This window comes from Misgurnus anguillicaudatus, chromosome 24 (genome assembly GCF_027580225.2).
Source record: "Misgurnus anguillicaudatus chromosome 24, ASM2758022v2, whole genome shotgun sequence".
NCBI lineage: Eukaryota > Metazoa > Chordata > Actinopteri > Cypriniformes > Cobitidae > Misgurnus > Misgurnus anguillicaudatus.
Genome location: NC_073360.2, coordinates 40,987,601 through 41,000,656, shown reverse-complemented (window position 1 = coordinate 41,000,656; position 13,056 = coordinate 40,987,601). Strand labels below are relative to the sequence as shown.

General features: G+C 36.4%; 1 protein-coding gene across 1 annotated transcript; it reads right to left on the bottom strand.

The window, feature by feature from the left end:
• Positions 1-684: 684 nt before the first annotated feature.
• LOC129438703 (arf-GAP with coiled-coil, ANK repeat and PH domain-containing protein 2) lies at positions 685-12,933 on the bottom strand. The gene is made up of 22 exons (XM_055197554.2): positions 12,516-12,933; positions 12,069-12,126; positions 10,446-10,565; positions 10,308-10,361; positions 9,975-10,033; positions 9,724-9,907; positions 9,094-9,138; positions 8,920-9,015; positions 8,268-8,342; positions 7,550-7,653; positions 5,890-5,941; positions 5,631-5,731; positions 4,866-4,977; positions 4,585-4,763; positions 4,270-4,339; positions 4,075-4,166; positions 2,903-2,982; positions 2,647-2,801; positions 2,460-2,569; positions 2,247-2,357; positions 2,102-2,163; positions 685-1,903 (listed from the first exon to the last, which is right to left on the bottom strand). The coding sequence occupies exons 1-22, from the start codon at positions 12,572-12,574 to the stop codon at positions 1,767-1,769; spliced, it is 2,115 nt and encodes a 704-aa protein (XP_055053529.2). The 5' UTR covers positions 12,575-12,933; the 3' UTR covers positions 685-1,766.
• Positions 12,934-13,056: the final 123 nt, after the last annotated feature.

Sequence of the window (13,056 nt, the reverse complement as noted above, 5' to 3'; positions counted from 1 at the left end):
TGCCTGGACATGTTGTGTATGTGCAGTGTACTCATTGACAATTATAATACAAAATGTAAACCAACAATAATAATAATATAAAATATAATTATGATTAAAAGATAGGGTTGTCAAAAGAAATGTTTGTTTGCATAAATTATTTGTGTGCGTGTAATTTTTATGTATATATAAATACACACATACATGTATAAATTTAAGTAAAAAAATCTGTATATTTTTATTTATTTATATATAATATAAATTCTATCTATCTATCTATCTATCTATCTATCTATCTATCTATCTATCTAAATACACACACACACATAAATGTTTCTTAAATACATACATTGTGTATTTATATATACAAAATTATACACAATGCACCGACATATAGTATGCAAAAACAAACTTTTATTTTGTATGCAATTAATCTTTTGGCAGCCCTATAAAATATAATAAAAAATAAACTATAGATAACTATGTCTATAACTATGTCACAGATAAACAAATTGATCTTACAGTTAAGTCATAATAATCATTATAACTTTTGTATATCTTCTTCTCCCACACTGAAATATATTTATAACTCACACATTTATACAGAATATGGCAATTTATCAGGTTTATATCTGAATAAGATTGTGTTGTTCACATGATCTGGGATATTTGTAATCTTTGTATTATGAACAGACAGACACAGTATAGTTTAATAGCTTGTATTTTATTTATTAGCTTAAGACACAACTTTTTAAGACATTACAACTGATATTAAGACGCTGGGTAGCATTTAAATTTAATTTAGTATGTATATACACTACCAGTCAAGAGTTTGAGCCCTCCTAGTCACTTTTATTCACCTATTAAAGCAATCATAAAGTTACCAAACTTTAAATGCATTTAAATGTGAGTCAGTCATGTCTCATGATTTACTGTTTTCTACATAAAATCACCCTAGATAATTTTAAAAACATTATGTGAAAATATAACCTTGATATCTTTAATATTGACTGAGTAAGATCATGTCAAAGATTAAAATAAATGCAGAATTAATGATTGAAATTTTGATGCTCCTAATGTAGATTATGAGACTTTAACCTGAATTTCACAGACTGTGTCATACAAAAAACAAACAAAAATGTATATAAGAGCTTGTTTAGAGTAGCCAACATGTGTCTTAACAGGCACCAGCTCTGCTTTTCTAAGTATTCACTTAACAAACTTCATAAACTCAAACCTGGGATGTTTTCCATGTATGCTGGACACTCGCTGTCTGCTTCACCTTCACTTGATCAATCCATATATTTCACATTTAGACTTTAGCGTTGTACAGACATTAATGTCAAAATTTTAGGACCATAAAAAACCAAACTTAAGAGTGCCCAAACCTCTGACTCGTAGTGTAATATATACAATATTCATAAATGTTTAACAGTGTGACAGCAAAGGTTCAGTGTATTACTGAAGTAAGAACTGAGTTTTTACTGCAGTGCAATATAAAATCAATTCATAAAATGTGAAAAAGCATTTAGTACAGTTTAAAATAAACATGTTTGTAATGATCTGGACCAGATAACACTCATTCAAATAACTGTCAATACTGAGTGTTCATTACGTGTACTGTTAACACACTCAGTGGTTAAATCCAGCTTCTCTTTAAGATATAAATAATTGTAACATTAAAGTTTCCCTTTTTATCCCTGCATTTCTCCCACGATACACAGGGCAGCAGCATGACCTCTGACCTCAGCGGACATATGACCTGTGATGCTCTTTAACTAGTTCTCCTATCCTTCATCTCTTTGCTCATTTAACTCTTCGTCCTCAGTGCCGCGCATGAACTGACGGCGAGAGAGTTTCTCAGGGTCATGTGACGCCATGTTACTGAAGTCACGGAAAATATCCTGGAATGTTTCATCATCTCCTGAGGGAACACCATTGAAAACATCTTACAGTCCAGCAAACCATTTCAAAACACAGGTGTGCACAAAATGTTTGGGGTGCAAAAATCTTGTGGATGCAAATATTTCTCTCTCTCTCTTTCAAATTATTAAAATAAATAAAAGTGAATTATCTGAATACACAGATGTTGTATTTCTCCTCCCAGATTAATGAATCTTACCAACAGAACCGAAGAATCCCTCTGAATCCCTCATTTCCTCATTCATACGAGCCATTCTTAACCTGAAACATACACTGTGAATTATCCACTACACCCCACATACATGCACAGAAATACACAAAAAACAGATCGACTGTTACTTAACAATGTGACAATGTCAGCGTGTGCCGTTTCTATAGCGATACTGAGCGGATCATTTCCCTTTTCGTCAGCTGCATACTGATTGGCTCCTCGCTTGAGCAGCAGGCACACCTGTCTGAATCAACCAATCACAAAACACGATCAAACCCTGCTATTCGGTTTCAATCTGAAAGCTGAATGTGGTTTCACTACAGTGAATGTCAGGGATGTTTTATACCCCGTGTGTCCACTGGTCGCAGCGGCGTGTAACGCGCCCTGTCCGTGCTGATCTCTGAGGTTCACATTTGCGCCGTTCTGCAACAAAAACTCACACGCCAGAAGAGATCCCTGCAAAACACGGATAACAGTAACACACCAATCATATCACAGGTCATTAACATATCGAATGAGTCATTGTCGCTCACCCCGATGGCTGAACCAATCAGAGCTGTTCGTCCCTCTTGCTCCGGGTTACTCCAGTTCACTTCCGCACCCTCGGCCAGTGCTGTTGCCATAGCAATAAGATCCCCACTTAGCGACGCCTGGTACAGCCTCTCTCCGGCCCGTAGCTTTGCTGTTTCTATGGAAACAACACATTGACCCAATACACGTATAATTAATAATAATTTTTGACATATAAAACATACAAAAGTGATACAATGTCATTAAAAAAATCGTTACCAGCATCAGAAAGATCAAATTGACGTTTCACAAATCTCTTCTCCACATACTTTAATCTGATCCACTGCTCCTTATCCTGCCTGAGAGACAAGACAACCACTTATACACTAGGTAAATTTACATGCAACCACATAGTCTGTTTGTAATAGTATTGATGGCTCAAGCGGATTGAAAAGGTTTCATGTAAACAACTTAATCAATACGATTGAGGTCGATCGGATGCAAAATTAAGTCGTATGAAAAGGGGTGGGGTATGCCAATCTGTGATCCAATTATCAGGAGAAAAGTATGCATGTAAACGTGTGAATCATAGTATGCAAAATACCTTTAAATTTACCTCTTATTGATGTATCATATGATTCTTGTCACAGAAATAGGGTCAATTGCTTTATATTTTGCAGCTTTCATGTCTTTCATAACATTACATAAAGCAATAAAATAGCGTCATGCCTTTCGAGTTAACTCGTCAATTAAGAGAAAACGCTTCCCTGCCAATGATGAGTTTTACCGGCAATCCGTATTTCTGCTATTATCCACCAGATGGCGCTATAACCCAACTTATTCAACCCAGAAGCAACCCCTTACGTGTTCAATTCAAACTATCACAAAACGCAATTATTTCAGAAATGCAGAGAACAAATGAAGATATAATGAATTTTTTTGTTTTAGAGCAGAGGGTCTGTTCTTTAATTTGACAACTTTCTCCAACTCAACTTTGACTTTGTACATTTATTTAGAAATAAAGCGGCGAGAGATGCTGTGCACTGCGTTGCCAAGTCCTGTGCTTTTTTCAGACTTAGGCTATTTTTAAACTGTTACAGCGATTTAATTTTTGCCTGTAGGTTCATTTTAGTTTCTGGTATTTGGGTTGTAAATAGTCATTGGGATGCTTTTGGGCTAGTTTTGAAAGTCCATTGGTCTTGTTTGAAAAAGTCGTTTTGGCAACCCTGTGCGCTTACGCAGACATTTGGTTCAGATTATATAGAATGTGCTGGTAAACTAACATTTTAATCAGATTGCAATGTTTAGGGTGCCTGTAAACTGTACTGTCGTAACCTGTAATCAGATTAAATTAATTTAGATTGACAAAATTATATGCATGTAAACATAGCCACTGAAACCAACAAGCACCATATTATTCTGTATGTGTTTATTTGAAATAACATTCGTACCGTGAACTGTCAGGCCTTGGCTTCTGTAGTCCATCTGCTGGGTTACACTCATAAATGCTATTAATGACATCATTACCCAGAATGCATTGCAGCTGTGGGGGTAAAGATAAAGATGCAGATAAACCCTAAAAACTAATATAAGTGATTTTGGTAAAGTGAGGTTATAAACATGAAATCAAGCCATTCATGTCTGACCTTGAGCTGTTCTGGTTCCCATGAATCGAGCGTCAGAGATCGAACTTTGGACAGATGAACCCCAAGACTCCTGACAAACAAACAAACAAGCTTAAATATATAAACAATTCCTCTGCTTACATTTTCCACCAAAAGTAACTGACGAAAGAGTACGAGTCTGTGGCAGTACATGATGTTGTAATACAGCATCGATTACACATCAAAGCACATCACTACACCACATTATTTAAATCTCACAAATACAATTTATAAGTAGAAACCTTAAGTTGACATTTAAACCCAGCAGTGTCTAGTTTAATGTCGATCAGACGTTACCTGTGGATGCCCGAGCACTCGATACACATGGTGATGCCCAGATTAACGCTGGCCCAGCGAGGCTCCGCCTCCCCGCAGTCACAGCAGCGCTGGTTACCTTTTCCTTGTAGTGCCACGCGCAGAGCAGGGGGGTGAGAGGGTGGATTTGGAATTGGGACAGGGGTGGAGTTTTCCTTCACCTAAAAACACACACCCAACATGCAAATATCATTTAAAGCAAGCAAAGTAAAAACAGATCAGAGCAGCACTTGGTCTTGAAGTGTATGTGTGTGTTTGTGTACCTGAGTGTTTTGATTCGTTACTTGATGGCGGTACGCCATGCCTATACAACCCTTTACAGCGTTTATCCATGCCAGCTTCAGCTCCTCAGTATCTGCCTGTAGTGCACAACACCTACACAAAAACACACAGATGCATAATGAAAACGTGCAACATTTGCCATCTTTTCTATAAAAATAAGATGTGTGTTTAATAGGCGTGTCAATTATAATCTTAGTTACTTGCACAAATACAAATTTACAATTTGTACAAAAAACAAGTGCACAATATGTATATTATAATTGCAATTCATTATTATATGGTTTCATTTAAACCAAAACTTTATAAAGGACGACGTCTCTCACAAGGTTTTTTCTCCATTTATACATTGTGTTTTGTTTCTTTGCTGCTGTCGCCCTGTTGGCTTGCTTACTGGGAAACCGCTGTCATTAGATTAGCTTATGTCTTAATATTGTTATTACGTTCTTACTATAATGATTCAACTACCCACATTTTTTAATCTACTTTTTACTTTTTTTGTAATGCTTAGAAAGAGTTCATGGTTTTACTGCAAATTACACTCATCATGTTACCATTTTAGTAGATTACAATTGTTTTATGAGGGCAGTAAAATTTGCATTAATGTATTATATTCATTGTAATAAAGCACTATATAAATAAATCTGAATTTAACTGAATTTAGTAAATGTCTGTATGTGTGTGTTTACTTTTCATCATCTTACTTTTTATTCTTATTATTTAATTCTTACTTTTTTTTATCATCTTACTTTTGCACTGACAGCAGTTCAAAGCAGAAACGGCGATCAATGGCATCCTGAGATTTCACCGCACACAGACGAAGGTCATCAAACAGAACCACAGGCTGCTCCTAAAACACACACACAGTCGTACGCACCGTCACACGCACACACACACAGTTACACGCAGACACAAACATGCACACACATACGCGCACACGCAAGCACAAACACAGTCATAATATGTACCAGCTGAGAAATATGAATACAATCATTCGATACTACTGACCTTGTGTGATTTTGAGTAGATTAACTGATTATTTTCTGTAGAAAACCAACATCTGAAATAGAAAGAATAAATAAATGAAATATGATAATGAAGGACTTTCTTATACACAACAGCATCTGACCAAACCGAAACATCTCATCAGGAACAAGCCCTGCATCAGCACCATGACTTTGAGGTTTTTAATGATGAAACTGACATTAAAAACAAAAATTGTTTTATGGAATATTGTGTTTTTTTATAAATAATTTATCTGTGAGCTTCATTTGGATGGTTTCCTCGACAGGGATTAGCTTAAGCCAGGACTACATCTTATTTTAATAAAAAAAATATAACAAACATGCTTTAAACTGTTAAGCGTCGCGGTCCCGAATACGGGACACCTACGTTTGCATTAATATTGTTGATGTAAATTTTAATCCATCACTACAAACTATATATCGTTGGAAAGGTCTAAGCCTCCACAATAGAAATTTCAACAGTGTTTTATGAAATAAATTATGTAGGGAGAGTAATTGATTCGTTTATGAAGATAGTGTGCCTCAAAACATTTATTTTCTGCTAAATGTCACTGTCCCACCAGCAGGACGCCTACATTTACTTCAATGTTTGCATATGAATTCTTATCTAATCATGACAAACTGTATATTGTTTAAAAGCTCCAAGAGGGTAGATTTAACTCAATAGGGTGGGGTGACGCTTAAAATGTTAATAAAAACAGTACTTGTGTGCATTTTAAGGCAAAACATATGGCACTGATGTATTTTTAAAATATGTCAATGCAAGTTGTTTTCAGTTTGGACAGCTCTTACATTTATTTTAGTCTAGGACTAGTCTAATCCCTGTCTGGAAAACGCCCTGTTATGTTTTATTTATTCATCTTTAACCAAAAATGCTTATCTCCTTGACTCCTCGAAACAAACGCTCTATTTCCTGTCATGAATAATGGCGTGAGGGCGGGGAAATCTGAGACTTTTTTAAATTAGCAATTAGCAACATGATACAACTTGAAACGATCCAAACAGTTCTCGATGAATAAAATCAGGTCCAGGCCTACTTTTTCCCATTTGTGACTCTGGAGCACAAAACCACAGATTTATACATCATCTGAAAGCGGAATAAATAAGCCTTCCATTGATGTATGTTTTTTCTTTAGGATATGACAATATTTGGCCGAGTTACAACTATTTTGAAAATATGCAATCTGAGCAGTGGCGTGCAGTGACTTCTCTTCTTGGGAGCCACAAATATTTGAATTCCTGCCTCCTCGGAAGAAAAGACAACACATGCCACTGAATCTGGGGGTGCAAAAAATCTAAATATTGACAAAATAAAATCGCCTTTAAAGTTGTCCAAATGATGTCATTAGCAACTGCATACACTCACAAATATAAAGTTTGGGTAAATATACAGTAGGACATTTAGAAAATATCTACATAGAACATAATTTTCGATTTTTGACATAAAAGAAAAATAGATAACTTTGACCCATACAACATATTTCTGGCATTTGATAGAAATTTACTTGTGGTACTTATGGCTGGTTTTGTGGATTTTCAGGAGCCATTTCACTTGTATATGCGTCATGACAGGAAAAATGAGACAATCATTACTTTCGTTTCATGACACATTTAAATGCTGTCTAGGTGAACATCTCTCTTACCTTTTCCAGGTCTTGTTTTTCTTGCGTGAGCGTTTGAACAGGTAACCTTGAATTGTTCCTCCATCAGACGGATTACACACAATAACCGCCTCTCCAGACGCATCCTGAGAAAAATAATCAATACATCAGATCTCCTGTTATCTCTGGAGAAATCCAGAATTATAAATAAACAATTATTTAATATCCATTAAAACTCACTATGAATACACCGATTGAGACACAAACATCTTTCCCCGCCAGCGCTTTAAAAAAAAGTTGCCAGCCAGCACCAACATTTTTGCTGGTTGGCTTTTCAAAAATACCACATTTTTAGCAAAAATTTTTTTAAATGACTTTTGTTAGGAGATCAGATTCAGAACAATGACATACATGGAGTTTTTACTGTTTTTGGATCAGTGGATGCTTTAGTATTTTATAAGTTGGGTAAGAGCGCCATCTAGTGGATAATAGCAGAAATATGGATTGCCGTAAAAACTCATCATTGGCAGGGAAATAACTCGTCAATGGCAGGTAAAGAGTAAAGGGTACCTTGAAACATTTTAATAAAGACATTTTTACTGTGTTGTTTATGCGTTTCCTGTTTAAACAGGGCAGTATATGTATTTCAGTAGTGAGGTCTTTATGAGGGGTAGCATCATACATGTGTAGTATAACTGATAAAAAAATATTTGGATTTCAAACCAACTTTAAAGATTCATAACTAGTGTTAATGTCTCACCCTCTGTTGAACGAGCAGGTGTGTGTTTTCCAGATCTTTCCTCTTGGAAGTGCAGTCGGTCGACAGCTGAGAAAGCTGTTCACACATTATATTCACAAACAACTTCAATACTCATGAACTGGAATTTTACTGGGAATTTTGAAAATTATTCATGAAATTTTCACAAGAATGAATAGATATTGTGGCACACAGATGAAGATGAATCAGATGTCGAGGAAGCTAATGTTTGTATGTGATACAGTCTTTAAAGGCGGGGTGCATGATTTTTGAAAAACACTTTGGAGAAGGGTGTCGGGCCAAGTACCAAAACACACTTTGTAGCCAATCAGCAGTAAGCCTGGGTTGCATCATTGCCTGGGTTGCGCTTGTCTGGGGCGGGTCTATCAAAAGAAGGTCCAGATTCTATTGGGGTAGGGGCGTGTTTGTTAAGGTGATTTCAAATGTCACCATTGGCTTTCAGAGATCATGCACCCCACCTTTAAATCTTTAATTTACAAGCTTTTCAACCCTAACTATATATAAATGTCTTACAGTAACTAATACACAATTTGTCGAGGTATATGTTTATATGTACAGGAATTCACTGTGCATGTACAATGTAAATACAGCATGTGTACATATAAATATCTGACGTATGTTTTTTTTGTATAACCTGTGAGGCCATAGTCTTCATGGTCGGCTCGAGGTCCTTCAGCAGGTCAAATCCCTGGTGGAAAAACGTGTACTGAGCGTGAAAATAAGAGAAGACCTACAAGAAAAAAAATGTCTTCAGCAATACACATTTATCTGACCGATAAATCGTCAAAGGACAAAAAGAGCATCTTACCGAGTTGAGAACATCCAGCTTCTGTTGGACTTTAAAGTTATTTAGCTGTAGAGAAAGATTGAGAATGTAATTAATATGAAGATAGTAATGAATGTTTGGATTCAACATGTAAAATATTTACTGAAATGTTTAATAAGGTTTATGGTTAGCATTACATTATGGTCAGAATAAAACCACAATTATAGTGTTTTAACGACATCTCCAGCTGTATTTATGCTGTATTTACAATCAGGGTTTTAGAAAGTTAGTCAAGAGTACACAAAACACAGCAGAAACCGGATCCTTCACCTCTCAAGTCAAAGCAAACAAACCAAACCAGCCAATCAGATTCTATCCTAATGACAGAAGTAACATAAAAAACTCACACCTTCACAAATGCTGAATATTTATATAATGTTTAATTGGTTATATGATGGAAACTGGATATTTATTGATCTTTTCAAACGTAAAAGAGCTTAGATGTAAATCAATCATGAGATGCTCAATGACTTTAAATAACAAATGTTGCTGATGCAAAAAACCTTGACTAACTTTGTAACAAAACGCTACGGAAGAGAGAATAAATACATGCTGTTATATCTCTGTAGTAAATATAAACAAGACAATGTTTAGATCAAGATGTGCAGTCACCTGTAGGCAGTAATCCAGAGCAAAGTGTTGGTAACATTTTCTTGTTGCGAGCAGCAGGTGAGTCGCTCGCTCAGCGTCTGCGGGTTTGTGTCTGCTAACCTGAGCGTTTTTCACAACCGCGGCCTCGAGATCGTCCCCGATCCGGACAAACTCGCGGCGTGTGTCGCGAATCTGCGGTAGAAATCTGACAGGGACAAAGCATTAACATTAATAAGTGTGACATGCGTGAAAGAATAAGTGATGTTACGTACTGTGAGAGCAGATTTGTGAGCTGCTGTGTAATGGCTCTCTGGGTTTGATCAAACAGCATCTACATGGAAACATACACATTATTTTAAATTAAATCTTTATTTCATACTTTTTTTGTACTCAATACCATATTTCCTTTGTCTTTCCTTTTGCATAATAAAATTATTTCAACTCAAATCAATATTTATTTATTCATTTGACATGCATTTGTATAAAAAGTGGACTGCTGCACAACTGTGTGTATATTGTTGTGCTACAATATCTGCAAACTTGTTTCATGCTCTAAGAGTTAAGATTTCGATCAATTTAATAAACCGAGTAAGACACAATCTCACCGTCTGAAACTGAATCATTTCCTGTAGGCCTTGGTTAAACTGACGCAGACAGTTCTACAGACACAAACATGACAAATGTGTCGTCAGTATGCGAATCAGGTCAAAAAGTCTGATCCTTAGATCCAAACATGTGTTTACCAGAATAACGTTGTCGTTCTTATGATACGTTGTGAATTCAGCCAATGCTGAGAGGAAATGTTGATTACAGGAGTTGTAGCTCTGTCCTGCCTCCACCATCTGACTGCACAACTTCATCACCTGAAGATCGAGAAAAAGGCTTATGAGAATTGATCTTTTCAACTCTGATGTCAGCATGAAATTAAAACTATTTTTTTTACAAATGGCTTATCTGTAAGATCCTTATTTTTTAAAAATTCATGTGCTTTCTGCTAAAGATCCCAGCAATAGCAACATGACCCAACTTCAAAACAATCCAATCAGTTCTCCATGGACGAAATCACGTTCGTCCACTTATTTCTCAGAAGCCATTTCACTTGGCTATACAATAAAACAGAGAAGCTACTTCCGTGTCATGACGACTTTAAGCAGCCCTCCCCAGTCCAAAAAGAGCACTTATTAAAGGCACAATATGTAACTTTCACCATTAAACAGGCTTCCCACACCTTAGTTAACTTCAAAATCAAGGACCTTTCAAGGACTTTCTAGGTCCAATACCCTCAAATTCAAGGACTAAATGTGGGGACAAATTTTAAGTGAGAGCAAGGTTAAATTGTGTTACCTTTAAAGATACATTGTTACAGTACCCTTTGAGGGAACTCGCGCTGCGTCACTGCGTAGACACTTTGGGGACGCCTCTAGGTGTAAGTGCTTCTGAATGTGTATATCAAATTCAACCAATGGTGAGGCAACGACAAAGACAGGGCAAAGTGGGAGCCAGGAAGTATATCGCTATCTGAAATATTGCCAAAGACGGCATTACACTTTCAATGACCTGTATCTATGTATGTATGTTTTCAAAAACTTCCCAGGGCCTTGAATCCCCCCCCCCAGATTCACAAACTTTCAAGGATGTCAAGGACCCGTGGGAACCCTGACTAAAGGTCTCTACACAACAATGGCGTAGCTTGATGACGCTCTTAAAGAGAGTGAAACAATTAAAGTTGTATTATTCACCTTCACTGTTGATAGGAATCGATCAAACAGCACTCACAAATCATGGATGACATAATAAAATATTTTTTTTTAAATAATTGCATTATAATGTAAGCCTAAAGCTGCAGTCACGTTAGACTTTCGTTCCATTGACTTCCATTCATATGCATGAAAATGTGTCAGACGGAAAACGCAGGCTCGTGCCACAATATAGACTCAAACTTAAGACTTAAAACTTAAGCATTTCTTCTGCAAACGGCACTGCGCAGATTGATGTATGTATGACATTAAAGTATCACGAGAGAGACACGACAGTACTGCTTTTGGATCACTCATGATACTGTACTTCAATATCATAGGCCGATCGATCTTCCAATGCTACATGAAGTCATACGGAAAAAACGGACATGATGGCATTGACAAGCGACCCTATGAACAGGGACATGGCGCTTTTTAAAACGCTAATCCTCTGGTTTAAACTTTGTTAAAATCATTTGGGATAATGTAATATAAACTTGTTAACAAAATATATAACACTGTGCTAGTAGTTTTTGGATATTTTATTGCAAAAATCTTACATATTGTGCCTTTAAAACCAAGCTCCGAAAACAAAATTTCCAACTTTCAAAAATGTGTAGCATCTCTTACCTTCTCCACACGACTCTCTAGTTCTGCAACATCACTCTCACACCGATCCAGAGACTGCCTGCACACACACACACACACGCACGCACGCACACAAAATGAATGATAAATGATGTGCTATATAGTGGAATAAGTCACAATTGAATGGCAAGGTTAGGCATGAAGTGGAGTCAATGCAACCCCTTCAGCTGTGATTTATTCATGATGTAGCACAGCCTTGAGTACATTATTTCTATATAAATGGTTGAAAAACACAAATATTAAAGCAAAAAATATGCTTTTATTATATTTAAAATTACTAAAGTCTATATATAATCATTTTAGATGAAATGCATGACTCTGCCACTGCTTGACATGTCAACTAACTAGAGCTCCTTCATAAACATATAAAATAATGTATTTATAGTAATGCTGCACATAAGACAGTAAGTGAAGATGAGAGGTGAATACCTGAATGCAGGTGAGTCTCTGATGCAGTCCTCAAAGTCCAGAAAAGTATTCATGCTCATACTTTATCCTTAAAAGCTATTATTTACAAACTCGTTGTCATGAACTACAAGACTTTTAGAGCTGACATGAATAAATAATGAATGTGGCCTGATGCAAAAACACACCTAGATGCATCGGTGTGAACCGTTATCTCATATTCCCGTCTCATATTCCCATATTTCCGTTAAAATAAACACAAAACATGCGGCGAAACGCATCACTCGTGCAGCATGCAGTGACACAGATGCATGTCATTCAGTCATTGCATTAAAATACTAAAGCTGCGTCAGTCTGAACTAAAAATTGTGTTGACAGCTGCGTAGGTGTTTCTTCACATTGCTACGAGCCGCTTTTCCGGTGCTCACAGTCAACCGATAGCGGATATCCACTGAGTGTTTTTCAAAATAAAAGTCAGAACATAAATTAAAAGCGTGAAAATAAAATTAAAATACAAATCCTAAACATATTGGTGAACAAACACCAAACTACGACAAAGTTAAAT